Raw genomic sequence first — 25,366 nt, forward strand, 5'->3', positions numbered from 1 at the left:
CTCTAGCATTTTGGTACTATATTCCTTAAGTAAACATATAAAGAGGAGTTATAGAATTTAGGAATTGGGCATAATATTCTAAATTAATTTATTTCCCAGTATTTTGCACAATTTGGGTTATTTTTTTCTACCTCTTTAAAAAGTTCAGTATATTTTCCTGCCTCAAATCTATTACCTTTCATGTATTTTCTGCTAACATATATTTTCCTTTTCATAAAATATATTGTATATCATTGCTTCCTTCAAATTCACCTCTTAGGCCCTTAAATATTTTGGGAAATAAAATCTTTACCACCTTACTTACTCACAAAATCCCTTTCTTTGATTACTACAAACAAGATTTGATCTTGATGTGTATTTGCTAGGTAATTGTAGTCTATGTGCAAATATGCACTGACATACACACTTGCAGATTTGTGCATCAGTACTTCAGAGAAGCAAGCTTTCTCATAGAGAACACAATGACTAAAAAGTAAACAGATATTTTCTGTTTAATCATTTAATGTCTTATTTATACAATAAGAATTTCAGTTTTAAATATTTAACTTGTTTCTGGATTCTCTCAACTGGTGTGCTCTTTTTTCTGTCCTCAGATTTGTTATACATTTCCCTGGCTGAATGTCATTATTAAAACTCTCACCTTCAAAATAATTTATTCTATGCAGCATTCAAGAGAAAGATTATTATTGAAGTTGTCCATTTGATTTGCTTAAAAATTAAAGAGATAAAATGCACCTTACAGATAGAACATACTTTTGGAAGTCAAAGCAGTAGTGTCATGCAAACGGTCCTGGGGCAGTAAAGCAACAGACTACAAGGAATAACTCATTCTTCTGTTCAGAGGATAGTGATATTCACAGAAGATGTTTACCTGAATTATATGGATATTTCCCATGTATTTATGTGGAAAACAAGAAGGAAACAAAGTAAAACAGGTACTAAAAGTGTCAATGAATAAACCTTATAAAAAGATGTAATTTGATTAAATAAGGTTAAAAAATTGAACTCAATGAACTTACATATGTAAGTGAATAAAACTTGCCACAAATAAACCAGTAGAAGTTAACAATTCAGACTGTACAGACGTAAAGGTGGATAAAAGTGACAGATAATATACTAAAGTTTTTTGCAAGATCTCTTTCTTTAGTGAAGGTTTGTACGTCACGTATGGTAAAAAAAAGCACTAAAAAGCGATTCCTGAAATAGAGGCTTGTACTCTGTGATCTACTTTACAAAAGTGAACAGACTAATGTATAGGCATTTTACATTTTGTTAAAGTAATTGAGAATTCTCTGAAGTGGAGTACAATGAAACACAATGCAAACTGAGAGAACATATTGTGAGCGTGGCGCACAACCTGAGGACACCTTACTTTGTTGATCATAAGGTTTAGATTTCTAGGATGCTTCCTTCTGATTAACTCTCCTTATGGCTAATGTCACCAGTTGTTTGCTTATGATTGTTTGCTGAGGTCTAGAGAAAAGCATAAGATACCCTAAGTTTCCCATCTATATGTATCAGCAAAATGCAAGATATAAGTGCTGTATATTACACTCTGACGTTTCTTTATGTCTATAGAGAGGACTGGTTGTTTTGCTCATTTGTATAACACCACACAAATTATCCACATAAATAACTCTAGTACTGCATTTCTCAATCTTATTAAAGTTATTTCTCACGGCATTCAATTTGGAAAGCTAATTTCATTTCACATCTCCTTTACAGTGATGTTAACAGAGAAAGTAGTCCTGCTGCATGGGAGAAGAGTTGCATTAAGAAAAGGAGGTTGAAGTAGGAGAAATCTAAGCGCTTTTCCCTCTGCACTTTTGGTGAGAGACTAATGAAGAAGCTATATGTGTTTTTCTGAAGGGATGTAATTCAGGTATGTGAGCTCACAGTGCTTCTCTCTCTACCCTCCTACTGCTGTTTGAACTTTATTGGCTCTCATGATTTGTAGTCATCTGAGAACAGGCAGCAGAAGCTGACATATAGAAGAGACTTTGCACTCGAAAGTTCTTTGTAGTTCTTTGTTGTTCAGTTGTTTAACTCGGTCTTGTGAAACATTTTCTCTCTTCCTACTCTTTTTTTTTTTTCTTTTTTTTTTTTTCTTCCCCCTGTAGATACCTACAAACACATCAGCATTAATAGCGAGTGACTGTATCTTCTTTCTCTTTCAAACTGAATCCCAACACAAAATGTTTATTGGTCAGAACATTCAGAAATAAGTACTTAATTTTATTTTAGACAATTTTGACTTAATACATAGAAAGAAATATTTACTCTTGAAATTCCCCATGTAGAGAAAACAACAGGTAAAGAATGTTGAATAGTGAGTATATTAATATTGAGTAACTTATATTGAGTGTTTATTCATCATTATCATCTGGTAAAGAAATCTCTGTAGGCAGATTCTGATTTTCTTGTGTTCCTTTAATATCCAAATGCAAACACTGGCCATTTTTTCTTGTAGTTAAGCCTTGACCAGGGTACTAAGTGAAAGCCCAAAAATTGTGCAAAAAATAAGTGCTCTGTGGATTACCAGTGAAGATTTATGTGAGATAACTTGTGTTAATTCTCTTCTCTGAGGATTTCTGGAGACAGTGGAGTTCATAAGATCTTATTTGTTTTAAAAAGCATCGAGACTGCAGATAAGCAGCGTCGATGATGCTTTGTGTTACAAACTTCTCTCTACTAAGGATGCATTTTAGTACTGTGAATTGTCTGTTCATAGTCAGTGTCTGATAGTTTTTGTCTATCTATCTGTACACTAGATCTAATTATAATCCAAAGACAATATTCACTAACACATTTCTTCTTTCACATTCTTTTGAAGACTTTCTTTTTTTTTTTTTAATAGAGGTGGTTATGGATAACATTGTTCTACTTGATTCACTGCCTGTCAGACATTCTTAATTTCCAATGGCAATAAATCTCTAATCTTGCTCAAATTTTTCCAGTCTCATTCTACTGTTACCACATGTTCAGCTCAGTCCTCAGCATATTCACTATATCTAATAACGAGCTTTATTCAGAAAGAGTGTAGCATCTGGAATCACCAGCAATCTTCTAGGAGCTAATACTTAAACCGTTGATATTTTGCACTGTCTGGCAGGTATGATAACATCAACATGCCATTTAGGTTGCTAAAGCTAGATGTCAGCTATATGGTTCATACTATGTCATCAAAATTTCTTAATATTCTATGACAGAAGTACTTAAAGAATTTTTCTGCAGTGACAGTGAGAGTATGGTGCTCTGTTACAGTGGTTTAATTGAAAAGTTAACCAGAAGATGTCAAATTGACAAGGAGCATATTAAGCCTGACATTACTTAGTCACAGCGTTATACTCCACATAGAACAATAAGAAATGTGATGTATATAAAATAATGGATTCAGAAACAAATAGCAAAGAACTATCCTTTTCCACTTGCTCTCCCTTCTTCTCCCTTCTCCATTATTTGATTCTCAATACCTCTTACACTAATAATTTTTTTCTTGAAAGAGTTTGCTACTTCTATTCTGCTCCCATCCAAGGCAACCTTCATGTATTTTGGTTAATACTTACTTACCAAACACCTTGGCTAACTCAAATCTTTCTTCGCTGTCTACTAGCAATATGCAGAAGTGGCTGTGGCAACTTTATTATACTGTTTATTAATCATCTTTGTTACTGCCCTTGGACCAAATTTCATAAGTCAGAATTTCAACAGTCAGATCATTCGATAACAATTATGTTTACTGGGTCCTCATACCCATCCAATTTTTTTCATGCAACAGTTGATTTATGTCCTTCCTGCAAGACTACAGAGCATTTTATTTGACTGAGTCAGTTTATGTTTTGCTTCCAGATCTTTAACTTCTGTTTCCAGAGCAGTATATTTGTCAAGCCACTGTTTTTCTCTCAGTGTAGCAGAGGTTATAATTCAGCCCTTGAGAAGAGTCTAAAATCTCAGGGAGGCCTCCCACAAAGTTAACAGGGAACTATTATTCCCAAATTTTTGGAGACTCTTCTTTGCTTCTTTAAGTGGAACCTTTCCTAATAAGGATTTTTTTAAATATGAGTTTTCAGTAGAAGGATAAATGAAAGGCAATTTTAACACCAAGAAAACTCGGATGAGGAGAACGGAAGAATCAGGCAGTGAAAACATGATCAGACAGAAAACATGGTGGTAGTGGGAGCAGGGTGAGTGGGGGCTCTTATTCTGTTAAAGATCTTCACATTAACTTTTACAGAATTATAGTGAGATCTTACAGAACCTCAAGGTAACCCTCAGCTTTGCTCTCTTTCTTGCACTCCTAATTCTGCTATTGTTTCATTCCTTTCTTCTTATTTTTCTTGCACTTGACTTTTCTGCACTCATTTTTTGTGTTCCAGACAGAATATCCTACTCTTTTCCCCTCAAATCCTTTTGCCTGCCAGGATCTCACATCTTTCAAATTCCTCCCTAAGACCTCCTTCATCAAGGAATTTTAACTCCTTATCCAAGCCAGATGCCTTTCTTGCTCGAAATACTTTTTTCCATATCTTCTCTTGTGTGTCTTAAAAGACATGGATATCTGGCTCTGGCAGTCAGGGATTATCAGTAATTTTCTTCCTTGAGACAGAATGAGAATTTCTTATTGTTTCATTGTTTTAACTGATCAATCTAAGAGTTCTTCTATCTCATGGTTGCCATTCAGTAGTTTTCCTCTTTAAAAATTACTGCAAATATGGGGATGCTTCTGCCATGGCAAGACTTAAAGGACCTCAGATTTTTAGGACTTGTTTTTTCATATTGCAAGAATGAGACAACTTACCAATAAGTATGCAAAAGCTAGTCCCTTGTCAACCTTTTAGGAAAACTTAAGGAGTGCATTCAGTACTGTTAAAATTTAGAAATTTTTATCCATGAATGAAATCATCCCATTCAGTTCAATTGGGATTTTATTATAGTTTTTTTTTTTTTTTTTTTTTTTTTTTTTTTTTTTTTTTTTTTTTTTGCTTAGGCATCCACTGATATATTAAAAAAAATCACTATTTCAATCCAAATTAAAACTATATTTTTAGTGACTGCTACAGACTATAAAAGTCAGCTTTCAGGATATTTAAAAGGAAGTGCAACAAGTTCACTCCTCTTTTTAAATTTCATTCTCTGTGAAATGCTGAGCAGAACTTTACTAGCACTATGAGCAGTGTTTGCGTACAGATCAACTATTGCTTTTCTCATGTTTCATCCTAGTAAATTTCAATGGTGTAATGTGATAGTAATTTAAGCCCAGAAAAAAAGGGCCTCAATGATTACTGTGTAATATTTGCAGAGTTTTAGTCATCATTTATCCCTGCCCAGACTGGGTGATCATAATTTACTGTACATATATGCATATATAATGCAAAGACTGGAGTATTTAATTATGCAAGCATAGTTATGAATACTCTCAGTTGTGAAAGGACTCACTGGTAAAACAAATTTATGCTTTCCATGTGTGTCTGTTTGTTCACAGACAGATTGTACTAGTATTAACAGTGAGTACATTACAGAGAGAAATCCACTCCTGATCTTGATTCTGCATTAGAAAAAAAGTGGTTGTGAAACAAATGGGACTGTATTTTTGAAATTCCAGGTACATTTTTGTGATGCACCGTGAACTGCTTTTCTCCTGTTGGGTAAACTGGCCTTAGTGTGTCTTTCTCAATCATATCCCATGTACTGCAGACAAACACAGATATTCTGATTTCTTCAAACTTACCAGATGCCTAAAGGTGTACTTCTTTACACTAGCAGCTCTTTGGAACAACTTCAGTGTATCATCAGATTAACCAAAAGATATACTTGGTTCTGATGAAAATGTTGGGTGTTTCACCTCAGTTGAATGGCAGTCTTTGGGTTTTTTTGCTCTCTTTATTCTCTCTCTCTCTCTCTCTCACACACACACGCAACACACATTAACACACTTCTCTGACACAGGATTTTTACAAAAATGACCAAATAATGTTATTACTGGATGTTACATTTTGATCACATTGGATTATTTCAGTTGGCGAAGCAAAGGAAACTCTCATCTTCCCTTCTCTCATTATTTCCCGTTCGTCATCTGTTAAGAATTTTTGATGCATTTATCACTTCAGAGCCAAATGCTGTCTCTCAGCAAAGGGCCAGTGTTCTGTATGTTCATATCTTTCCACTTATGACACTCAAAGAATGAGGGAGTTTAGTCTCTATAAAGACAAGATGATGCATTTCCAATGACCTCAACACATCACTGAAACAGTAGTGCATCATAAAGGATGTAAAATATGTCCCATGTAATGCACAGTAGCAAGAAAGTGCAATATAAAAGACTAAAGAAAAAATAGGTTTCACTTTTGAAGTATGATTTTATCATTCTTTAATAGTATCCAGATTACATTTGTGTATTACTCACTATGATGAAAGAATTCAGCAGTTGTAGAAAGTTATATAGAAGAAGTCCATTATTTTGAAAGACACAAAATAGTATTCACCTGCTAGTTACTCATAAGTGCTTTTGGTAAGGCCACAAAGAAAAAACAGCTTGCCATCTAACATTTACAAGACCACATAAATTCCAATAGTACATGCAAGATATAAGTGAAAGGATCATTTCCATAGCACTATGGAGAGCTTCCACTGAAAATAAAAATAAATCTTAAGGAGTTAGTCATTTTCCAAACATTAAATTTTCCCTTTCTCAGTTAATTACATTAAATTTTCTACTTTGTTATTTATATTGTTAATGTAAGCAAGCTTTTCTTTTACAATCAGGAAGCAAAAAGGTTAATGAATAATGCAGGACATAAAGCATTTCAGAATTCAAATAGCTTTTTCAGGTTCATTTGAAGAAGCTAAATTCTGCACATCAAGAAGAATTACGAGTTCTTCTGTGGAATCTTGATTGTGACAGTCTTAACTTCAGTGTATTCATGAAGGCCGTATTCTCCCCTAGACAAAAGAAAACCAAGAGAAATACCGAAGTTAATAATTTAATGCTTTTCATACAAATTATGTCCTTATACTTTCCGTGGCACTGTTCAATTGCGCAGATGGGTAACAGGGTTAACAGACATATCTGTAAGACATCTGTGCAGTTAAACTGCTTTTGGATGCCATTCGAAAAGCTGTAATAATTGTTTCCTGGGAAAAGTGGGAAAGAGAGTGGTTTCATTTCTGTGCAAAAGAATGGCATTCAGTCAGTGTAGTGCATTTCTAAACTGAGTTTGTGTGCAACAAATCAGGCATGCGTTAGGTCTTTGCAGGCATACACAACACGTCTTTTGCCAAAGCCTTCCTCTGCTGTCAAGAGTCTTTTCCAGAGTCTAAGAAATAGAAGCTTAATCTCAAGTAAACTGGAGCAATAATTAATCCTCTGTGAAATCTCTGAGACTGTGAGAATACTTAATCTTAGTGTGATGTTCTTAACATGATTCCACCTTTAGGTTTTACATGACAAGATGAAGTTTACTTATGTGTCTAGCTGGTTGGCATTTGATGCAGGAAAGGTATTTAGACATAACTTGACCGGTTTTTCAGAACAAAAGTTTCTGTGATGCAACGCTACTCAGTTCCCAGAAAAATCTAGATACTCATGTACGCAAAACAGAAACCTGTACTCCGGACTCCGCTGTGGGAAAATGAATCCCAATTTTCTTACTGTTTTGATGATGTATTTTGTTATTACGTGGCATTTAGTAGTTCACTTCATAGTGGTGTTAAAACTCCAAGAACTATATAGGGATTTTTTTTCTGGGATTCCAGGAAACTGATGGTTTGACACACTGACTTAATTCAGTGCAATTTTTTCACACATATTTCTGCCGCTTCTACAACTGATTCCCACCTGCTTACAAAGCTTTTGGTTTTTTTATTTTTATTTTTATTTTTCTTTCATTTTCCATGGCAGACCTTTATCTGGTGCTTATTCCTTTCCTCACTATTCCTTGCTCTTCAGTGGAAATATATTTTTTATTAGAGTACTAGTTGCGATTTTGGACCAAGCATTAGGAAAAACTTCATTTGCACAAATCTGAACTGCTACAAAATGCACAGTAGAGCATTTCTGTGATATTATTGATTTCCCATTTTTTTCTTTTTTTTTTTTTTTTTTCCCCACAGCAAGTAAATCTTCAAAATAATTCTACAAAGGTCTGTAATTCAGAAGTGAAGATTTCCCAATTTTTGGCAATCAAGTGCATAACAGTCTGTGTTAGCAATGGTCCAGATGTGGTGAGGTTTTTTTTGTTTTTGTTTTTGTTTTTAATTTTGTTTGTTTTCATTTCATTTTCTGATTCTCTCAGCATTTGTATAAATCTCTTCTCTTTGAAGCCATTGGCACATCATTTGCTATCAGGAGCATATTGAATCCAATAATAAGAAAGCATGAAAAACCTATCTTTTATTTCTTTTAAATAATAAAAAAAAATCTGATGTCTTTCCCTTGCATTTCTTAACAAAAGTCTGATGTGATTTATGTTGCAAGAAGCCCAAAAGCAAAATGCTATAATGTAGAAAAAGTGTAGGATATCGTATCTTAACAGCATAGCACATGATATGAATCTAATGCTACTATGAATATCAGAATGAATGTGGATGAAAGAAAACGTGATTCAAACTGAAACTGTAGTAAATCTTAAGTCTGAAACAATTTGAATAGCTTTTCATTTCTATAAGCTGTGTTCCATTTCTTTTCCCACTTCTCTGGGAAAAGACAAGAGTATTGCAACTATACAGTTATATTTTACAATGCATTTAATCAAGTTGGATAGTAAATTCAAGGGTTTTAAAATTTCTTGTAATCTTAAAAAAGGGACACTTACAGGGGATTCCACAAACTATGCATGATTTCTGTGTACATATATGCATGTCAATGACACTTTCTACATATATGCAAAAACCGTACACCATAAACACAATGATTAGTTTTTCATATTAATAGTCTGCAAACTACTTCGCAGTTATTGTGAAAATTGTCTTTATAATGGAATTCTTTGCTTGACATTCATTATATTTCTGAATATTACACAGAGTAGTTTGTCAAAATCTCAAGTTGGTCATCCTAGCTGTGAATATTAATAGCTGGAATTTGGAATTTCATCTTCTATTTCCTATGAATCTACAGTATTAAAGTTGTTTACTTACATTTCTCTTCCATTTCCTGACATCTTAAATCCTCCAAAAGGACACTGAGCTGACAATGCATTATAACAATTAACCCTGGAAGAATTATAAAAAAAAAAGACTTTAGAAAGTATGAAACAACCCTTCTCACTTCTGACAAGTCCGTGTTGTGCCATCAGCTATAATATATTTGTGGTGATAAATCTGTGGTAAAATACATATGAGTAATGCATTTGCAAGAAATATGATACTGTGATGAAGTAGCGTATTGATCAAAAGTCTTCAAGCTGAGTGAAAGTCACATCTTTCTTCTGATAGTAACAACGAATCTCCTTCCTACTCAATGAATCAGCTCTCAACCCAAATCTAAGCAGAGATAGTTCTGCTGTATGTCTACTTTCAATAGGCAAATTCAGGTCACTTAAATATTTGTTTAGGAAACTTTTTTTTGGTTCTTCTCAGTGTTAAGCCATTCTGTACTGTGGCTGAAAACAAAATACAAGGATACAGTGAATAAGGATGGAATGGGAATTTGTACTAAGAGTTTGGGCAGAACACGCATTGTACTCCATAGCTGAGTAGCAATTTCTATTTTTCAACACTGTCAAATCAGATGTTCTCTATTTTCACGTCTTACATTTTTTCCACTGCCAGTCTAACGGTTTATTAGGAAAAGGACTGGATATTAGGAAAAGGTTCTTTACCAAGAGGGTGGTTGGGCACTGGAGCAGACTCACAGGGGCAGTAGCCAAAACTGTTAGAGTTCAAATGGCATTTGGATAATGCCCTCAGTCATCCAGCTTAGTTTTGAGTAGACCTGTGGAAAGCCCAGATTTGGGCTCTATGATCCTGGTGGGTTCCTTCCTACTCAGCATATTTTGTAACTCAGTAAAAAGGTTTTTTGTCATTGTTCAGGATTCCTAGACAGATCAACAATTGCAGAAGAGTGAATAACAAAGATTTTACTTTTGTTTTAACCTTTCATCCTTTTGAAAGAATATTATCTCTTAGGTCAAACTTGTTAACTTTTATGAAACATATGTTTTTAAGTCACAAGACATCAGCAGAAATTTGTACTCATGGCATGTCCTTAAATATAAAAAATAGTAAGTACACGTGCTTTGAGTGCCAGTGAAATTAATTGTTCACTTTCTGATAGGAAAATGTGCGACTCTTTGTCAGAAATTATATAGTCTGATGTTCCTTCAGGTTTCCACTTTTGCTTCTCCCAGCCTTTGCCTTTTAGTTCCGTATAGGTTGCCTTTTTCTTTTCCACTTCTACATGACAGTTTTTTTGCAAGTTTTTTCTGCCTTATGGTTCCCCTTAGCATCTTTTCCTCCCTACTTGTAACTGTTCTTAGAATTATAGAATCATAGAATCCATAGAGTTGGAAGGGATCTTTAAAGGCCATCTAGTCCAGCTGCACTGCAATAAACGGGGACATCCACAGCCAGATCAGATTGCCCAGGACCCGATTCAAGCTTGTCTTGAAAGTCTTCAGGGACAGGGCATCAGCCACGTCTCTAGGGAAGCTGTTCCAGTGCCTCACCACCCTCTCTGTAAAAGACTTTTTCCTTCTATCCAACATAAATCTACCCTCTTTAAGCTTGAAGCCATTTCCCTTGTTCTATCACCACAATCCTGCTTCTTCAATCCGTACTGATTTTTACACTTTTTTGAATCACGTTATATCAATCTTTTCATTCACAGGAAAATTTTCTGCACAGATTAATGGTCAAGCAACTTCAAATAATGGATTTATTTGCACATTACAGAAAATGATCCCTGCAAATTGAATATGTATTGGGTTACCCCCAAATCCTGAATAGAAAAGAAACCAGTGTCTTTACTGTCTTTCCTTTTGTTTTCTTTCACTTTTAGTAAGCACATGTAATTTTTTCAGACTAAGTTTACAGGGCAAATGTGTGAAGAACAGAAGTATTTGTAATATCTCAGTAGGTATGGACACGTGAGGGTTGAAATACAACAGTGTACCAGCAAAAGCAGTTTTCTGGTTTTCTGCATTTCTGAGGGAAGATTTAAATGAGTCATGACTTACCACACTGTCCCAGCCTGAAGAGCAGCTGCAAACGTCAGTGCTTTATCAATGTCTTTGGTAAAAACTGCTGCTGCTAAGCCATAGGTAGTGTTATTTGCCCTCTTGATAACTTCATCTATAGTTTTAAACTTCATGATTTGTTGAACAGGTCCAAATATCTGTTTTAGGCACATACAAATAAATGAAGTGGGCTATCGTATTTTATTATCACAATTTATAAACAATAAAAAATGTTTCTTTCAGATAGTCTTGTTCCTAAATTCAATCAGCCAAGGTTATCCATGTTAGAGTTCTAAAATGGATTATAAATTAACATGGAGGTAATATTTTTATAGTATGGAGCAAATCAAGTTGGCCTCTTGTAAAAAGAAAAAAGAAAAAAAATGGGTAAAGCGATAGATAAGAAACAATACACAATGAAAATAAATAAATAAATAAGATGAAGAGATGCCTAGCATAACAGGTATGTAGCATGGAGTTATGGTATGTTACAGAGAGTTAAACTGGTGACTAGCCAACTGATATTTCTTCAGGAAACTCCAAGTTGAAAAAGGTATTCAACATATCTCTCTCCTAAACTTTTAATTAGTCCTTCATTTCTGCAGATATTAGCACAATTAAACATGTGCACCAGTCATATATGTTCTGCTCTCTTTCTGGGTTCAATATGAGAAAATATTCTATTAAACTTCTCTTTCTCACTGCTATCTCTGTGTTTGCAGCTGTATATGAACACTACCTACTACTTCATGCTAACACTGTGTAGGGCAGGGGGGCATTATTGCATCTAATTGCTTCAGTTCCCATCATTTATGAGACTTCCACTTGATTCTATTGGAAAATATTGACTCCTAGTTTCTAATTGGTGTTGCGAGGAATTATTTACACTGATTACAAGAAACAGTGAACGTTTCTTCAGTGTGCAAGCCTGAGATTGAAAATCCAAGCATTCTTTAAATTGCCTTTGCTCTCTGTGGATTTGTTACTCAATAGATTCAAAATATTGTGAGAAGGTCAGTTCTTACAGTTCTGCTGAGCTAAAGAAATAAACCTGTGAGGAAATGTATCTGTGATGTCTCCTACCCGTTTTACAGATCAGAAGAAACACTTCAAGTTACTTTTTGAGCAACTTTATCTGATTTTTCTTGTCTTTGCAATTAGCACTCAGTGCTCTGGTGTTCATTTTAACTTAGCCTTTTTAATTTTGCTAAACATATGAAGTATGAGCAGCAGCATGCATTAGCAGTCTTGCTGGCAAAAAGAAGTAACTCCTAGATGTCTTACAATTTTGAAGAAGCTTTCTAGCATGAAGAAATATAACAGACAATAATTGCACTAGTATTAATCCAGACAAACAAAAGCCAAACAACACAGAGAATGAAGAGATCATAACTTTACTTTGAGACTGTGCTCACAGAAAAGCTCTGCGCTCATAACCCTTTTCCTTCCAGCTTGTCATTGCTAACCTAGCACTGCCCCCTTAGTTGGTTCAGTACAAGCCCTTCAACACTGCGTGGGTACTTCTGCAAAAGAATTTAGATTAAGCAACCCTGCAGAGGCAACACTTTTCTGTAATTGTCACCAAGCAAAACGCCCGTGGAAGCACAACTCATTGCAAAATAGCTGTTTGGTGCCTATTGTGTCAAAACTGCAACTTGAGCTGCTCCTTAGGGACTGCAGAGTTCACAAGTTATGTTTTCAACATTTGTTTCCCTGTTACAGTTACCATAGCTGATATGTGAGACAAGGGCAGTATGAGGTGACGTAATTAACAGACCCAGCCTTAACATTTCTTATCTCTTATCAGCTTAAGGTGGAGCCTTTTCTGGCAGGCCAGCCTCATACTCCTCTCCATTGACCTCTAATGGACTGGTGAAAGAGGCCTAAGTAACCAAGAAAAGGACTTCAAACACCGGGCCGGAACAACAGATTAATTTGGAACATTTTTATGTAGTCACTTGACATTCTGAATGGATATTTTGTACGCACATTTAAACTGAAAATCTCCAGTATTGACTGCCAAGAATTTATTTACCTCTTCTTTGGCGATGCGCATATCATCCGTAACATCAGAAAAAACTGTGGGCTGGATGAAGTAACCCTTGTTTCCCCATGCACCTCCTCCACATTCCAGTTTGGCTCCTTCTTTTTTTCCACTCTCAATTAGATCTAGGATTTTTTGAAACTGCTCCTTGTCAATCTAAGTGAAAAGATACACAGGGATTAAAACAATGTCTAGCTCACAACTTAAAAATGTTCCAGCTTTGTTCAACTTGTTTTTTTTTTTATTGGACGAAGACAACTTCTGTCCTTCTTCCCCAAGTTCACCAAGAAAGACAGCATGGAAAGGGAAGGGAAAGGGAGTTTATGATGGTGGTACAGTAAAGGTTTATATTTCTCTAACCTCTTCCAGTTTTTTTAGCTACAAAAGAGATAAAAGCAAATATTGCGAACAGGACAAGGAAGAGCTCACATTTACCTCTCTCTTCTTCCCTCTTCAAATTTACTAATCAGCCCTTCATGCATTAGAGAAATTATCTACAAAGTAACATTTATTTCAAGAAAAATTCAATGGTAATTCATGCTGTTTGGTGGAGGCATACAATACAACACCTTTATTTATTATTTTTTTTTTTAACTTAAATTTTTAGAGTCATAGAATCCTTAAGAGTTGGAAAGCACTTTTAAGGGTCATACAGTGTAGCTCCCCTGGAATGAATAGGGACATCCACAGTAAGATCAGGTTGCTCAGAGCCTGGTCCAGCCTGGCCTTGAGTGTCTCCAAGGACAGGGTTTCCACTATCTCTCTGGGCAACCAGAGAAAAAGATTCTTTTCAACAATTTCGTGAATCTTCAATCTGTCAGAGTTCAACTTTTCAATCTCTAGCTAATGAAGACACTAAAATTACTTCTGGGGGGGCTCTTGCACAGAAATTCTTTTCTGTGTTCATAGTCATCACTCAGTGAAGTAGACATATATTTTATTCTCTTACTCATGCAATAAAAAGGTGTCATTTCACTTAAACAACAAATATTACTATTTCAGTCATAGAACAACACAGTATTGTAAAAGGTTTGGGAGATTCCTGGATGTATATTAGACTAAACAGTTATTCAACTAAAGCTGTGATAAAAGCTTATAATTTTAGGGGTATTTATTTCTGGGGATATTTATAAGGAGGTGATTTTTAGTTCCATGTGCTCCCCTTGTCATTATCCTTTCAAACAATTGCCTTAGTGCACACTGAAGATATAAAGTTTCTGCTACCCTGGTGGCCAAATATCTCTTGTGCATAAACATCATGAAGAGAAAATGTTTAGATGATACAGCTCAAGTTTTTTTCAGTCATTTCTTTGTTATTGTTATCATCATAATTTTTCTTAATAATCTGTGAATTATCATATATATGTTATTTTACATTTCAGCAGGGCTTTTGTATTTTCTTTCATGCCTGCTGTGCAAAACACTACCCAAACTTGTGGCCTGAGGGAGGTGCTCTCCCAGAGAGCCTACGAACTGGTGGAAAAATTTGGTTTTCAATGAAGCTATATGACACAGGAACACAGTGAATCAGTTCACATTTAATAGTGAATCTGTTGGCATAATCTTTTAACACCAAAAGAAAAAATACAAAATTTTGATTTTTAATTGTGTGGTATTCTAAAACTGAGATCAGTATAACAAAGACCTAGCATCTTGAAAAATGCTCTCAGCTTTAATTTCCTGAAGTTACTCACTTACTGAGGCACCAATTGAATATAATGCTAGCACTCTAATATGGGTGGTATGGGCAACTTGCGCTTTTACAGCTGTTGCACTGGAGCTTTCTCAAAGCATTGAAGTTCTATGTAATGGTCCCCTTTTCCATACCAAATGGATCTGGAAAAGAGAATGAAATCGTACTCCTGTTTTACTAATTCTCTGATGGTAATGCATACAACCCTCACTCCAGTTTTTCTTCCTAATTCTCAGTCTAGTCACTAGTCAACGGTTCTCAGCATTAACACTAAAACAAGAGCAGATTTAGGAGTACATTAAAGTGGGATGTTCTTTCAAAATTAAATGAGAGACATATATTACTCACTTGAGGGCCTTGCTGTACACCAGGTGACAGAGGATCCCCAAGAATGTATTTCTTTGCTCGTTCAATGCTCCGACGAACAAACTCATCATAAATAGGCTCCTCCACAAAAATTCTGGATCCTGCTACACAACACTGTCCTTGGTGGTAGAACAGACCAATGTGTGCAAATTCCACAGCTTCATCCACTGCAAAGAAATGCAGACTTCATCAGTCATGAATTTGAGTGGTCACCTCATGAATTATTTCTAGATTTGCCATGTCATCTCATTTCTCTTTTTCCCGCTTTTTACTTCCATGATCATTTAAAATATAAGAATTCACTCATTTTATCAATGTCCAAAGCTACTCTTATACACAGCAGCACTGTATTCTGAAAAAACCACATTCAACTGTTTTATGTCAAATATTGATTCAGCATTACCATGAGAAGTCCACTAGGAAGATAATAAACCATCTGTTGGGTTTTGATTCTGAATTCTTTTTGCATTAGAATCATAGTTATAATAAGTGTTGGCAGACTGTCAGATATCTCAGTCCAGCCAAATGGCCAGCAACTGCTAGTGACAATCTACAAATAGACAGCATTACCAGAAACAAACAAACACAAAACACCAGAAACAAAAGCACACAAAAATTCTTCTTTAAGCAGATATGAGTCATTTTTTTTACAAAATGAGAAGTGACCAGGTTAAGTAATGAAAATTTTACTAACAGTCTGCATCTGCAAATATAATGTTAGGACTTTTTCCTCCAAGTTCCAGTGTAACTCTCTTCAGATTGGACTTCCCTGCTGCTTCCTTGATCAATTTGCCAACCTAAAAGTTAGAAAAAGGATGTTATTTTAAAATAATATGATCCAGCAACATTCAGAAATCATAATCACAGTTCGTAATTGCACACTCAGTAGCTGCATACATAATTAACTGCAGAAATAAAACTAAGAAGAAAAAATGAGAAACTAGTATTGGAACTGGAGAGTCAATATGGAGATGACTTTCAGTCTAGAAACCAATAATAGGCCAGTTTTGTAGAAACTATTTTCCCTGGAAATGTTAATGTTAGCTGTCAAAGATAAATTTTTTTTTGGTACCAACACCCCAATGGCTTGCACCTATAATCTGAAGTAGGTTCTATTTTGTACTTCGCCAGGCTCTCAATAAAATGATTTTCTCCCTTTTCATTTATGGGAAAGCCTTTTGATGGATAACTTGTATGAGAAAATATGTAGATACCCACAGTGCCAAATCTTACTCACAGTTGTTTCTCCTTTATCAGTAATAAGGAGACCAGAAATGGGAAATGGGCACGGATAGACAGAGACTCTGTGCTGTTTCTTTCAACTGAAGGCATAAATAAAGGAAATTTTATAATATGAAAAAATAGCAGGGAAAATTGAAACGTGAAATGTGCTTGTAGAACTTGCAGCTTTGGCCTATATCTCTATGTGTGTAGCAGCTACCAAATAACATCCCTGCTGTGACATTCTTCCTGACTTTGGGAATAACATTTCTTCCTGCTGAATTACACTGTCAGAAGTAATTGACAGGAATGAAAGTCTGGAAACACGTTCCACTGTCCACTTTACTTTGGAGGTATACTGGGCACTAGGAATTGTAGCTGTTACAAAGGGGAACATCTGTGGAACATTTCTCAAATCTCTTTGCTTTGGGGTTCTTCTTGTTTCCCATAGCTTTTTTAGTCAAGGTTTCTGAGTTTTCTCAGTATGTACTGATTGCTGATATGAGGCAGTGCTATTTATCTTTGGAATGTACATCCAAGAAGTTAAAAGACCAACTGGCAATACTTCCATGAAGTATGTATACAGATAGATAATGTAAAGTACTCAAGTAAGGATAAAGTTTTATAGTGACAGCAAGGACAAATCTTCAGTCACATCAATAACTATTCTTGGAGTAAAGAGTAGGAAAAATTAACAGTGACTTCCTTATCAACTGTTGAACTGGTACACATTCAAATAAACTTCTAAGACCACCCCAGTGATCATCCATACAAACACAAAAATGCCATTACCTCACCTAAGTGTGTGTAGGACTGGGTATGGTATTTTCTGAAGTAAAAACCTACCATCATGTTGCCATTAAAGACAATACAGGACAGCGTCTTTCAGTTTTTTGCATTTTTTGAACTTATTTTTATTAAGAACTAAAAAAAAAAAAATCTATAAAAATGTTTTGTCTTTAAAGGACAAGCCTTAAAATAGCATTAATATACTAGAACCTATTGTATGTCATGAGGTGCCTTTGTTTGAATGGTTTTCCTGCCATACATTGTTTAAATACGCTTAAAGTTAATAGTAACCAACAAATCATTAAACAGACTTTGTTTAACAAACCAACAGCCAAAAGAAAGAAAAAAAGTTAAAACAGTTACATAGAAAAAAGTTAGACATTAAATCATTGCTTGGAATCAGTGAGGCACAGTTCGTGCTTATATTTTCTTGCATTCGTTATAATACCTCAGTAGAGCCTGTGAAGGCCACTTTGTCTATGTCCATGTGGTGAGAAACTGCTGCTCCAGCGGTGGGTCCAAAGCCGGGCACAATATTCACAACTCCAGGTGGAAATCCTGCCTGAATTGTAAGAGAGAACCCCATAAAATCAGGGAAGTGATAATGTCTAGGAGACTGTCTCCTATGGTCTGACAGCCATTTTCAGTTCTCAAGTCACCTTTTCCTAGTTGTACAGTTGTTTTCAGCCTTAGTACCCTAGATACATTTATTTCTTGCATGGCTTACCCACCCAAACCACAGCAACTTGAGGCCATTTCCTCTTGTCCTGTCAACTGTCACCAGTAAGAAGAGATCAACCCCGCTCTTGCTATAAGCACCTTTCAGATACGGGAAGAGAGCACTCAAGTCTTCCCTCAGCCTCCTTTTCCCTAGACTGAACAGCCCCAGTTCCTTCAGTCTCTCCTCGTGGGGCATATTCTCCAAGCCCTTCACAAGACTTGTTGCCCTTCTTTGGACCTGCTCCAGTATTTTTATATATGTACTTATTTAGGCTCAGGGCATACCTGAGTTACATTCCACATAAATGAACTTTCTAATATTTATTGCTAAACAATAATAGAAATGGTATACTAGATCTTTTTTTTTAAGTTATCCCCCTGCCCCACTATAAGAGCATTTTCCATGAGATACAGTAATGGCAGGATTTAGTTTACTGTTAATACTCATTGAGTTTGCATGAAATAACAAACCACAGCCTGTGTGCTTTGCTGAATCATAGTTTTGGAGCAGAATAATAAAATGTGCTAAGTCATTGCCAACATGCTGCAAGGTCACTGAGCTAGCAATTACTGAAATCCATGCCAACTCTTCAAACATTTTAGATTACATTTGTTGATCTTATTGGGAAACAAGATAGCTGAACTATTTAACTATTTTTCATTGGGTGTTTACTTTTTTACTTTTTCTTTACATTGGGTGTTTATTGGGCTGAGTACAATTGCCAGTGTTACTTTGGAGCCACTGGATAAACTGCAACATTCCTTGTGTTCAGGAGCACAAAGTATATTCTGTCATTTTCGGTGTGAAGAGAGTTCACAAATTTGGCATCAGTCAAGCAATGCAGGTTTACAGCTCTCTGTTAATTATAAACCCAGGTGGGTGAAAGGTTTGTTCAGTTAAAAAATAATAATAATTAGCTGTAGAAATAGGCTCTTTTCTGTGATAACTATGCTAATAAAGTCCTTACCACTCACTTCTAAATACCCTGCTCCTGACTTAATGTTTACTTTTGACTTTGAAAGGCACTGTGCAAATATGTTTGCCAAAGAATGGAATGCAGTTTACTAAATTAGTATTGTATTGTGTTGTTTTTTTTTTTTTTTAAACTCTCTTTGTAGGTGTGTATGAAGCTGTGTATATGCATGCTTTTGCCCTGGATTTACTTAACTGGTTCACAGTAGGGTAAGTTCCATAGTACAAGGCTAGACATGTAATAAGAAGTACTTGCAAAGGACAGCCTAGCTTACATTACCTCTGTGGCATTTCAGCTGCAGTGTTCTCTTACATTTCTGAGAAGGGCAAAAAGCAATGCTGTTACCAACTTACCTCTTTAATTAAGGATCCCATGTAAAGGGCACTCAGAGGTGTTTGTTCTGCTGGTTTGACAACCACCGTGTTTCCACAACAAAGTGCAGGGGCGATCTTCCAGATAAACATAAGCAGTGGGAAGTTCCACTAAAATACAGATGAGAATGTGTATCAGATTACTAATATGTAACCAAAACCTCTTTGCTTTTTTCTATGATTATAGTGTGAATTGGCAACTGAATAGTTGAACTTTTTATTGAACGCTTTTCAGTGTGAAGATATTTTGAGAAAGCAACTAGCAAATCATGTTGTACAAAGATCAGTGATTTTGGTATATATGAGTCCAGGGGACAGGAAATAACAAGAGTACACCTCTAACAAAGCCTGACAGAAAGCTGCTGGATTAGTGGTAAGTTGGCAGTTTTGTTATCTTGTTTCTTGAATGATCTGTCATCAATTCAGTTTTCAAAGAGAGACAAAGTAATAAAGCATAATACTGCCCCTATGCTCTTTCATGGTGGTTTTACTGTCATCTCTCTATTGTTCTTAGCTCAGCTGCAGTGCAGAGCAGCTGACTCCTCTGGACCCCATATCAGCAGTGTGAGGGACAAAAAAGATGGGTGAAAGAGCGCTGCCCCTTTGAAAACAATTCTAGTGGCTTAGGAAGCATTGAGCCTATGAGAATCAGCAGAAAAAACACAGGAGAAAGTGGAGGAAAAGGCAGTTAACAGTTACCTATTATCTCGGAAATGCTTGGAGAAGTATAAATACATCTGTTCTTTATCTCTCTGGTTATGTCCTTTAATCTCACCCCACCCCCAGAAATAACAGGAGCACAAATAACTCAAAGTAAGGGATTACAAAGCTTTCTGAATCTTCCTTATTGAAGCAGAACTGAGTGAGTGGAAGAGAAATGCTGAGCAGACAAAAGTATTTTGCAGTGTTCACATAATCCTCAAAGGTTGGTTTATGTACAGACTTTGAACTTGGCTTTAAATTTCAATTCAGAGAAAAGAAAGATACACTTAGAAGTCCTTGAACATTTTGCATAGGAAGCTAGCATATGTACAAACTGCCCATAGTTCTAGTCTGCAATTTTACATAGAAATTTGTCTAGTCTTGTCTGTCTTGAGTTTGCTTTACATGAAATATGTCGTGCCTGACCTACAAAATGAACTAGAACAATAATTCTTTGAGCTCTGCAAGAAGTTGGATCCAAATAATGTTTTCCAGAGATGCTCTCTAGATCAATGTAGTGGTCTAGAGGTACAGCAGATCTGCCAGGTCAACAGAAAGATATCAGGAACAAGAATGGACTCACAAGTCCGAACAAGCCTGGCAGACAACCCAACTATTTTAGAACCTAGTAAGCTGTTAAGCAGGTCAGAGCAGACTTCCAAACCTAATATGTGGGAAAAGAGATGGGTGGATCAGGAGTGGCTAGTGCATGTAATCACTGTCACAGCTACCCCTCTAAATTATGTAAACCTCAACAAAGAGTTTGATCTTCTCAGTGTTTTGGATGCTCAGACTCAGGTAGGTCTTCTGAAACTTTTCTTAGAATAAATAAATCCAAAACACACTGAAAAAGAGCTTGGGAACTTTGGCTTGGCACTCATTAAACATACTCTTCGTGCTGTTGCTTGCATTGTCATGAAGGTAACCCAGTCATAACCAAAGATTGCAGTAGTCCAGATGCTATACTAAACAGAATAGATATTCCAGGTCCCAAAGAGCTTATTTCTTTTAGGGTATAAATGTTACTCTCTCCACCTAGTTTACTTTGATTCTTTCTGTTCCAACAGAACACAATTCTGTTTTTCAAACAAATTCAATTTTTTGACATTGATCTGTGCTCCATAATACAGGGAGGAGAGAGCCAAGGCTTAATTAGACTGACTCTTTAAAACTCCGCCTTAAAGAGTCTGATGAATACTCAAGATAGTCTCTACTTTTGGGAACAGAAAGTTTCTCACCGGTAATGTATCCACAACTTACAAAAGTTTAAAAACATGCTCATTTGCAACAGGAACATCTGTGGTTTTTTTTAAGTAAGTGACTCCAACTTACAGGAATAATTTGTCCACACACACCAACAGGCTCATGTCTTGTAAATGTAAAAAAGTTTCCATCTGAAGGAAGATTAGAATAGATTAGACACATTTGTGAGAAACAGTTAAATCAAAAGAATATAAAGTTACATGTAATTTTACTTATAAATGATATTTTCAAAATCTTAACTGTGCAACAACAACCATGAAGTACATCTGGATTCAATCTCTGCTTTCTTCATAGCTCCAACATTTGACTCTGACATTATGACTGACTTTTTGCAGTGATAACTCTTCTTCTCAAAGTGGTATGCACAGCATACCAATGAATATTATTTGTTTCTTTTTTCTCTTTTCACCTTTTTCTTTTTTTAGAAAATACTTTTCTAAAAGCTATTTGCAATCCTAGGTACGTATCAGACTTTTTTTTTTTTTTTTAATATTAGATCTTAAATGAAATCCATTAAGTAAAATAAATTCTCTTTGATTGAAATAAGCATGTGTTCCATTAAGTCTGGTATAGGGATCTATGTCGTGCCAAAATTTGGTAGTTATCACTACAGTTTTCCTTAATTCTTTCTTTATTACCATTCCTTGTCCTTCTGAGAGAAGTCAGCTAGAAACAATGTTATTGCAGAGCTGCTCAGTGGGAGAGGAAACAGAAGGAAAATTCAGGAAAACAAAGGAAAGTTTCCTTATTCTTATCTCTTAGTACTGTTCCTAATAAACTATTTGATAACTGAAACAAATATTATTGCTTTTGCTAATCTTAGCTTTAATAAGCAAATACCTGACTTACAGTACCATTGCATAAACAACCCATTGCTATGCAAAAGTACCCAATAAGGCTTTTCTAGATGTATATATAAGCTAAAATATTCCTAGACATTAAAATGTACTTTGTAGTTGTATATAAAAAAGAATATAACAATGCTAATAACTACAATGAATGCTCATAATTAGCACTATGATAGATGTTAAATAAGGCATATTAAAAACAATCTAAAATATATTCCATTAATAATTTTTACTGATACTGCACAGCTTCTAGAAAAATATAGATTTTTACAGGTTACACTGCTTCAGTTCTGTGCTTTTGTTATCTCAAAGCTACTCACCCATTGGAACAGTTCGACCATGGATTTTATCAGCCCAGCCTGCACAGTAGCGTATTGTTTTAATACCGGCACCTAAATCCATTAGGTAGGCAGTAGAAAAGAGTTTACCACCATCAATAGCTTCCAACGTCTGTAGACAACAGGAATTACAAAGTTAATATCAAATGTTGATAAGCTTTCCAATATACGTACTTTGTCATTTAGTGTTTGTTAGCATTTAGTGGTTGTTCAGTTCAGAGGTTTTTAGCATGTACTAGTACACAGAAGATCAATTTCCATCTAGAAGAAAAAACTCAAAGTTTATTTTACAAACAAGGAAATTTAATGATACTTTATTCTCAGTGATCTATTCAGTTAGCAGGATCATTTTACATTTAAATGGTGACATGTTCTGAAAAAGAATAACATTTTTTCCTATCTGAAATCAGATAAAACATTACAGCTCATACTAAGTATTCTCAAAGTGTAGATGGAAAAATCTACAGCTTGGAGTCTATGAATGCTTAATGGATGCATAACTGGCAACATATCTAGATTATCTCCTGTTTTATTTCCACGGAAAATTCAACAGATATGAAGAGCACAGTAACACTGTTTGATAGAGCAAACTGTCAGCTATGATACACTGTCAGCATAGTCACCAACATTAGCTGTGAATTTTCATCAGAAATGGAAAACAGCCTGCATGTCACCAGTAAATGTGAACCACTGTCACTGTCACCACTGATGAAAGGCACCATGTCCAGCCTCATTGTGCTCACGTCCACTGTTTGGTCTCCATAAATGTTTAGCAGATGTCAACAAAACTCATCAGATGCAATTGTTTTGCTGCACGGAGGAATTCATTTCCACACTTTTCCATGCTTCACACACATTTCCATGCCAGATGTCAATCTGACAAACTGCCCCTCAGCCATCCATTCCAGGGCAACAAAATTGCCAGAATATTGGTGGAAGGTTAATCTTTACTGTGCCACCAAAATTCACCTCTAATGTTGTGGGATATAATACAATAGGAGGCATTACTTTCAGAGCAGGCCTTTTTTATGAAAAATTATATTCAAAGCATGGAATACAAGCCCCAAATAAAAACTTATCTTCCTCATGTGCAGAGGAAAGTTTTGAGACATTAGGAACTCAAGAGACAACATTTCAATATGAAAAATAAATATAGAGAAGATACTATTTTTTTTTATGTTTGTTTGTTTCTAGCTAACAATTGTGTGAAAAAAAAACTTGTCTTATTTGAAGGCTGGCCAACTGTCCATCTCATGGCTCTCCATGCTAGGAAAATATACGTCCTAAACCTTTAAAATAATAGTCATTCAACATCTTTTATTTTTCAGTTGATTAATTTTGTGATTTGATGATCCCTCAGGGACTAAATATAGCTGATATAAAATCTAGGGAGTATGCCATTTTAACAGCCCTAAATTTTACAGTATTTTACTAAAGACCATGTCCTTAAATAATGACAACATGCTGATACTGATATACTTTTTTTCTCAGGTTTCCTAGTACAAAGATGGAGGGAACCTTCAGCTTTGAGAACAATCTCATTAGCATGCTCAGGATAAAATATTCAAACAATAGTTTCAAGAGTTAATCATATCTTAGGAATATTATTTTATTTCTAAATTTATTATTTAACTGGCCCAGAGTTCCTTAGCTATTTTACTCTTCATTTTGATAGTTTGGAAAGCACTTCACTCAAGTACACCTTATCTAAAAGGGAAAAGTAGTTATTAATGTGAGAAATATGTGGAAAATAAAAACTAAGTCAGCAAAATAGAAGCTGAGGGAGAGAGAAAAGTTATGCTTTCATACTACAAAAAAGGCTGGTGGGAACAAAAACTAAATGCTCTGGCTTTCCTGTGGAAAAAAGATTATTTCTCTATCCTCTTTGCATGTGTAATGCCTTAGGCTATACAACAAAGAAGTAAATGCCACTTTATCTGGTACTGAACTGGCAAGGGGCCATACCATTCCTATTAAAAAAATATAGTTCCTTAAAATTTATTCTCTCTCAGCTACAATAAATTTAGCACTATCAAGGACACAAATTCTAGTTACTCAAGTTTTCTGAAGGTTATCACTCCACATCAAGATGACAGGATTAGTTTAAAGAAAGAGAGTTGCTGAAGAGAAGTGTAAGCCTGAGAGTTTTAATCTTGAGAGTTCAAGGAAATAGCCACAGCTGCTAGGACACATGCAAGTGTGTCCTAGAAACAATAGATGGAACAAAGGAACAATAAGATGCTACAATGGCCAACAGATATTTTTATGTTTTGGAGGTTTGAATTTTATTAACTTGTTCTAGTTTGTAGCTAATGCTTAAATACTTAAAATTGTGATTAGATCAGTCTGAGTAATGATCCTGGGTGAAGTAACGAAACACAGGAAATCATCAACCACCACCCATGCTCTTTCTAATATCACATAACATACTGTTTTCTCTGGTTCTGTTTAAAGTTTTCCACTGATTGCTAGTTGCAAACTAGAGTTAATGATAACAAAATACATAACCACAAAATTTAAAATTTCTTCAAGTTCTAACCTACCCTACTTGCAAACTTCAACCTGGCTTTGAGGTTAGGCCTTGATTTAGGCTTTGGTTTAGAAAAGTGTTGGGCATGGGGTCTATGTCAATTCCTTAAGAATCAACTACTGAAACTGCATAGATCGTGGGTTTAAATATTACCTTGAAGCTAATTAAATATTGAAGAACTCCGTGGATGTATCAGTAGACCTGAATACAATCCAGTTTATATGGGCCATTCAGAACACAGAGTAAAAAATTACTGGGACAGCCCAAATTCCCAAAGGTTTAGTGTGTTACTTCTGTTTGTATCTTCCTTTAAAATTTCACTAAGCCAATTAACAT

At 35.4% G+C, this 25,366-nt stretch overlaps 1 protein-coding gene across 1 annotated transcript in view; it reads right to left on the bottom strand.

Moving 5' to 3' along the window:
- Positions 1–6,350: 6,350 nt before the first annotated feature.
- ALDH1A1 (aldehyde dehydrogenase 1 family member A1) overlaps positions 6,351–25,366 on the bottom strand; it is a 31,334-nt gene continuing 12,318 nt past the window's right edge. The window contains exons 4-13 of the mRNA XM_042826859.1: positions 22,483–22,612; positions 21,384–21,445; positions 19,332–19,460; positions 17,733–17,846; positions 15,969–16,071; positions 15,257–15,441; positions 13,207–13,371; positions 11,172–11,329; positions 9,133–9,207; positions 6,351–6,939 (exon numbers count right to left, since the gene is read on the bottom strand). Of these exons, the coding sequence (XP_042682793.1) occupies positions 6,867–6,939; positions 9,133–9,207; positions 11,172–11,329; positions 13,207–13,371; positions 15,257–15,441; positions 15,969–16,071; positions 17,733–17,846; positions 19,332–19,460; positions 21,384–21,445; positions 22,483–22,612 (1,194 nt within the window). The 3' untranslated portion in view covers positions 6,351–6,866. The remainder of the gene's footprint in view (positions 6,940–9,132; positions 9,208–11,171; positions 11,330–13,206; positions 13,372–15,256; positions 15,442–15,968; positions 16,072–17,732; positions 17,847–19,331; positions 19,461–21,383; positions 21,446–22,482; positions 22,613–25,366) is intronic.

Source organism: Centrocercus urophasianus, unplaced genomic scaffold (assembly GCF_019232065.1).
Source record: "Centrocercus urophasianus isolate 14NV4802_14NV808 unplaced genomic scaffold, USGS_Curo_1.0 seq_27, whole genome shotgun sequence".
Taxonomy (NCBI): domain Eukaryota; kingdom Metazoa; phylum Chordata; class Aves; order Galliformes; family Phasianidae; genus Centrocercus; species Centrocercus urophasianus.